Consider the following 7,075-nt stretch of genomic DNA (forward strand, 5'->3'; position numbering starts at 1 on the left):
TGTCAAAATGTCACTCATACATCACTTAGCTTCAATAACAATCATGTTCCAATTTCAAAACTTAATATACATTGTAACACTCCAACTTGAATTAATTTAATACCTATACTTGATTTTTACCACATAGTTCATCGTTTAAAATTTTAAAAATATTATCTTACCATACAATTAAGAAAGACCAACCTGAATATAACTCTATGATTATTATTAAAAGATCATTTATTCATATCAATATTTTAAATTCTATATTCTAACACAATCCATATTCCAATATAATATCTTGAACTTTGGTTATATAATTCCCTATCATATATACTAAACTTTCACCACGTAGTTTGATTCAAATTCCACGTTAAAATTTATAAGTATTATATTAACATATAACTGAGAAAATGATTTTAGGAAAGGAATTGTTATTTTTAACTTTGTTGTTGCAGTTATATGAACCATTTGGATTGAATGAAACAATCGTACTTTCAAGAGTATCACAAGAAATCTCACTAACCTATGGGAAGATGTCTGTTCGCGTTCTAGCTGCTAGTCTCACAAAAATACATTTTTCAAAGATTATAGCCCTACTTCCATTGACAACAATCTTCATGCATGTTGTAATATCTAATTTTTCCTCTTTCTAGCTCTAGCTTTGATAGACTGTCTCCCTGATTTGTACTTAATGAATATATTTGAATGAGAGATGATGAATGTGCTAACAATCTGTTTACCTAGTGGAGATTTTTGGGTTCACCTACTGACTCAACTTATCCTTTAAAAAAAAAAACATATAATTGAGAAAGACCAACCTAAATATAACTTTAATGATTAAGTATTTGTGTCTCGTTTTGATGAGTTATAGATTTGCATATTCACTTATTCTTTACCATGTAATATTATAAGAGAAAAAAGTATATGTAACACGAAGTTATTGTTTGTTTTTTCTTTTTCTTTTCAACAATATGTGGTATGAGAAAATCAAATATATGACTTTGAAGTTGATAATATAAATATTATGTCCTTAGTTGCAAGCTATACTCATTTTATCAAAAAAAAACTATTGTTTGTTATGATATATAATTAATTTTCTTTACCCTACTAGCTCTCGTCTACAGCGAAGAAAAAGAAAAAGAAAAAGAAAATCTTTAAAGTCGTTACCCCTAATCCAATATAGATATCTAAAGTGATAAGAACAATAGATGTTTTGAAAAGTCATTTATATATATATATATATATATATATATCGGCACCATTCTTTTTTATTCTTAAGGTTGTATACCACATATTTTTGCATATTTATTCAGAAAAAGAAAAATGTGAATATCATATCATTGTGCATCTCATTTAACTAATTTTATCATATAATCACTTGACTGTATCGATATATATATATATATTTCTTTTGAGAGTTTGATATGAATATTAGGCAGTGGATTGGGCAGAATAAACTTTAGAGTTTGAGTTGAGGAAAGAGATGTGTTGAAGTTGAAAGCCACAAAGAAAGGCTAATGGCTGAGATGTTTTAGATTTTGTGTACCACAAATATTCAAAATAAACCCAAAACGCTCCGTTTTGTAATTCCCAACCTTATCTACATCCAACAGGTTCTTGGCCTGAAACCCACACCGCAAGGACGAGTGACACCCACCAGCCAATTTCGCCCTCCTCTTAAAACCTCACGTTCTTAATTATTTTTATATTTATTTGTTTTAAATACTCTTTTTGTTCTTCTACTTTGTTCATTTTAGTTCTTATATTTTCAAAATATTTATTTTTAATTTCTATACTTTCAACTTTGATTCATTTTCATCTCTATACTTTCAAAATATTCGTTTTGGTCTTCGTACTCTAAAAAAGTGACCATTTTGGTCAATTTTTTTCTATTTTTACTTCATTTTCAAGGATCAAAATGATTACATCTTGAAAGTACAAGGACCAAAATGAATTAAAGTTGAAAGTACAAGGATTAAAGTGAACATTTTGAAAGTACATAGATCAGAATAAACCAAAATTGAACATATATAGATTGAACCTAATATTTTAAAAGTATAAGAACCAAAATAAACAAAAGTCAAAAGTATAAACATCAACCTATATTTAAACCCAATATATTTGCAATCCAATTAAATTCTCATAATTTCAAAATAAGAAAAGATAAAATAAAAGTATGTGGGGGTGCTTTCGTTGACTTTGAAATGTCTAAAGAGAGAAAAAGATTTAGAAAATATTATATTTATTATTTTATATGTTAATGTCAATATTTGGTTGAAAAAAATCCTCCTTCAATCATAAATTTATAACGTGTTAAACAAAGAAAATGAACTTTGATTTCAATTTCTTTGAAATAATGATATATTTATAAGCAAAATCACTTAACGTTTTTATTTTCTTCTCTTTCAAGATCTTATAATTAGATTTGATTTACTCAATAATTAGTTGGCCTTAGACTTGCACTCAAGTCTACTTTCATCTTCGACTTATTTTCACGTGTCTTTCCATTCACCCACCAACATTATATATTCCCTATTTTGAAATATGGTGAAGAAAATAAGTAACTTTAAACACTATTGAAATACCTTGTAAAGTTCTTACGTTATTTTCATGAGTACAAATCATTTGGTTAGGTATTATATCATCGATTAAGACTCATTTGGTAACAACTTAGTTTTTGAGTTTTTTTTTTTTAAAAAAAATTAAATCTAAAGACACTAGTTCTACATTCAAATTTCTTCATTCGTTATCTACTTTTTACCATCGGTTTAAAAAAAAAAAAGTCAAATTTTGAAAACTAAAAAAAAAAAAAAAAAACTTTTAAAATTTTATTTTTTAAAAGAATTTGGCTAAGAATTCAACTATTGTGTTTAAGAAATATAAAAACTATGGTAAGGAATGTGTACGAAATAAGTTTAATTTTCTAAAACTAAAACAAAAAACGAATTAGTTACCAAAATGGATCTAACATATCTAATATTTGAATCTCTTCTATATTATTAAAAAATATATATTCTTCATTATATTATCTATTTTATTTTTATATGGACATTTCTTAATATTTTAAAAAATCTATTTATTTCCAGGAAAATTGACGACTTAAGAAGAAAAACAAATCCTTTTATTTATTTTTTAGAAATGGATAAATGAATTAGATTGAGGGTCAAATTGAATAAAATATGTGGATCAAAAGGTTCAAAATCTTGTAATACCAAATATTTTAGTTGATTCGGTTGGGGTTATTAATTGTAGAGCCTAATTCTCATGGACTTGAGTTGATTCATGGAGAATTGGGCCTAGAGCCCAATCATCCTGTCTAGAGTTATGGGCTTCTCTTAATAGTGGGCTTTATAACGCATGCCCATCTGAGACACAAACCAAAGAAAACCAGATTAATGATTTGTTTTTATAGGTGCAGATTGAAAAAACCACTCCTAAAATATAGTAATCCTAGAAGTTGTAATAAATATACTAGCTTAAAGATTCAACTTTGTTTTTTTTAATTTGCCTAAAAAATGTTCAATTTTTATCATTTAGAAGTTAAATTTTTACCATTATCATAAATTTGATAGTCTAATTTTAACACCTTAGAAGACATTTGGGACAAGGGTTATCATCAAAATATAATAATACCTCTTACTACCGTAAAAATATTTCAAAACCTCCAATTAGTTACCGTCAACACTATTTCAAAATCCCAATTTGCTACAGTATTTACTATTTATTATAGCTTTTACTATTTTACATTCATCATTTTTTTATTATTTATAACAGTGTTTATTATTTCATTTTCAAACTAAAACAGTTTACACATCAGACACATATTATTATAATCTAAACTAAAATAATCTACATCCAAATGCAAACTATCATAATGTAACTATAATAACCAATTCATTGTCCCAAACCCCTTAAAATTCAAGGGTTCAATTTTTACAATTAATAGTTTGAGAGTATAAATTATCATCATATTTGAAAGTGACTTTTGGAATTTGTCTTTATTATTATTTTTATATTTTTAATTCCTTTTTATTCTTGTCCTCATTTGTATTGTAATACAATAACAAAAAAAAAAATACACAATAATAATGTAAACATTCTTAACGTCGGTTTAGATCGACTTAAAAATAATTTTAAAAAAACATTTTTATAGAAATGAATTGAAATATATTTGAAAAGTTATTTGAAGTGATTATTAAATATTTCCATTCGTTTTAAAATGATTTTTTAAAAAAATTAAATATTTGAAAATATATTAAAATTATCACATTTATAAAAATAATGACGAGGGTACCTCGATGTTTGAGTTAGATGGGTCCCACCAAACACAAGGCGGTGGACCCCATTCCTACATATGGGAGTGAAGGAATCGGCGATTTAGAGTATTAAAAAGATACGGAATCAAGTGACAGGCGGTGACGAAATCATTGAGACGTACGGTCCAGGTTTTAAAAAAAAAAAAACTTACTTTTTTCATTTCTATTTTTGCCGCGCATTCACCGCCTCAAAGTTTCACCGCCTTATTTGAAAAATTATTACTATTTTAAATTACAATTTTGGCCATAAATCTCAGGGTATTGCATTCCCACCCACTTGGCACTTGGTCATTCTAGAACAACCATAAGAAAGAAAAATAAATTTAAAGTTTTCCAATTTGTCTCCATTCAAATATTGTTTTCCTTTTCTGGAAAATTTCATTTTCTCTATTAAAACCTTTTACTATTCCAATTTTCCATTTTCAACCTTAAATTTTAGATTAAAACTATAGTCGAATGTTTATCTTTCGTTCTTTATTTAAGGTTTAAAACACTATTCCCCTTAAAAGTAAGGATTTAATCTTTAAATTCTAGTTTATAATGATTTAATCTTTGTATTCTTAATTTTGTAATAATTTAATTTTTAAATTTTAATATGTAATAATTTAGTTCCTGTATTTTCAAATTTGTAACAATCTAATCCCTAACATAAAAAATTAAAGAACAAAATCGATGTTTTTTTTTTTTTTTTTTTTATTTTATGTAGACGGTGTATTTTATAAAAATATAGGGTCTTTAATTAGTTTATTTTTTATTTATTCAATAAATCTCATTAAATCTTAACATTAATTTCTATGACAATAAGAACTATATTGTTTAAATTTTACGAAATTAAAAGGGATTATTATAGATTCAATTGTTTTTCAAAACCTATTTTCATAAATGTCCAAACTTTTTTATATTTTCATATGTAAGATTTAATAGTTTTTGTGGATTAAAATACCCTTGAGTGTGGTGGACGGCCGGAGAATGTGGTATTGGAGACAAATTTTCATATTTATAAAACACCCAGAGAGAAAATGCATTTATTTATTGACATTTTATTTATTTTTAATTAGAGAGAAAAAAATGTATTTAATGAAATTTTATTTTCTATTTACATTGGTTTCATGTATCAATTTATTGGTTTATCTGATAGATTCATAGTTATTTTAAATATATCTTAGAACATTTTGTTAAATATTTGAAAATATTATAACCAATACATGAAATATACCACAGTATATAAATTAGAGCTCGACTCAATGCTTGACATAAATCGAATTATCATGATATATAAACTACGTATTGGCTTAATGTTGTGGGTATTTGAAAATAAAATGCACCTCATTTAAAACTATTTTTCTTTTTCTTATTTTGAAAATCGTATAATTAATTTATTATTGGAATTAAATGATAATTTGGTAGTAATTTTATTCTAATTTTTTAAAGAAAGTTAAAGAAAAACTTAAACGTCAATAAAACGTAGGTATATTATAGAAAGTCCTATTAAAAATTCAAGAATTAAATCGTTACAAAATTAAAGTTCTACTACTAAAATGGTTATTTTTACCAAAGTTCAAAGAGTTAAAAATGTCTTTATTTAATTATAGCCTCCACAAAATATTTGAGTTTACCTATTTAATTTATTTTAAAATTGAGATTGTTTCGACTCGAAATGAAAATTTTGGAGTAAAAAGCTATTAAAAATGAAATATAATTTGTAGAGATGGGCAAAGGTAGAAAAGTATGGAGTTAAATTATGTTATTTTTAGCTGAGCTGAAAATTCAAAAGGTTTAAAATAATAATAATAAAAAAGAAAGGCGGGCAAGACCCAGTCAACAATTGACGCGTAGACGACTTCCACTTCCTTAGCTGTCTCCCACATCCGCGCCACTCCCCGCCATCCATTTATCTCTCTGTTTCTTCAACACAGCTCCTAAATTTCAAAATCAAATCCTCCTTCTCCTCCTCCTCTCGCCACCATCCACGGCGGAGCTCTGCTCAGAGTTTCGAAATTTCGTCACCTTCTTACACACTCAACCAGATAAACCTCTGCCAGATTCTTTCCTTTTCTTTGGGAATGGAGGCGAAACAGGGGCCTGCAAATTACGAGGAAGAATGTTCGACGCCGACCCGGTGGGAGTGCCGGATTCCGGCGGTGTTCAACTGTCCGCCGCCGCCGAAGAAGAAGATTGGAACCGATGGGAAGAAGCGGGATCCACCGAAACATGGCTATTTTCAGCCACCTGATCTTGAGGCTCTGTTTTCAGTTCCTCCCAGAAGGGAAGCCTGTGCTTAAATTTTTAGGCTCTGTTTTAGGGTTTTCAGAAAGTGGGGGTTTTATCATTATTCTTCTGTCTGATAATGATTAGATTGTTCTATTGAATTGTGAATACATTTTGAGAGTGGATTTGAGTTCTTTAGTTTGCCATTGAAGAGTGCTTCTATTGAGTCTTAAATGGAAAAATGATAGCCTGTGTTGTCTTTTCAGAAGCAGATTCATGTTTAAATCCTTATCCTAGTCTTTCATTTTTTCTCTTCTTTTGGACTACTATATTTGATTTCTAACTTAACTTTATTGTAATTTAGTTTAAACATACAGCTTTAGTGTCAAATAGGATTCTCAAGTTTAAAAACTTTTCAAATTTATTCTTATAATTGAATTTTGAAGAGTGTCTGATAAATTTCCAAAAATGGGATTTGGTAATCATATTTTTTTCCTTTTATAAAATCAAACTAATTTTTTTTTTAAAAAGAATAATTGTTTATAACTTAACTTATTAAATATAAAATT

At 27.1% G+C, this 7,075-nt stretch overlaps 1 protein-coding gene across 1 annotated transcript; it reads left to right on the plus strand.

Annotated features, from left to right (window-relative positions):
- The first annotated feature begins 6,173 nt into the window (after positions 1 to 6,173).
- Positions 6,174 to 6,797, plus strand: LOC120091451 (cyclin-dependent protein kinase inhibitor SMR4). The gene has a single exon (XM_039049484.1). The coding sequence runs from the start codon at positions 6,362 to 6,364 to the stop codon at positions 6,578 to 6,580; it is 219 nt and encodes a 72-aa protein (XP_038905412.1). The 5' UTR covers positions 6,174 to 6,361; the 3' UTR covers positions 6,581 to 6,797.
- Positions 6,798 to 7,075: the final 278 nt, after the last annotated feature.

The sequence above is a fragment of the Benincasa hispida genome, chromosome 11 (assembly GCF_009727055.1).
Source record: "Benincasa hispida cultivar B227 chromosome 11, ASM972705v1, whole genome shotgun sequence".
In the NCBI taxonomy this organism is placed as follows: Eukaryota; Viridiplantae; Streptophyta; class Magnoliopsida; order Cucurbitales; family Cucurbitaceae; genus Benincasa; species Benincasa hispida.

Excerpts from the sequence above, each read along its gene's own strand:
- LOC120091451 (XM_039049484.1), top strand. The coding sequence starts at position 6,362 with ATGGAGGCGAAACAGGGGCCTGCAAATTACGAGGAAGAATGTTCGACG.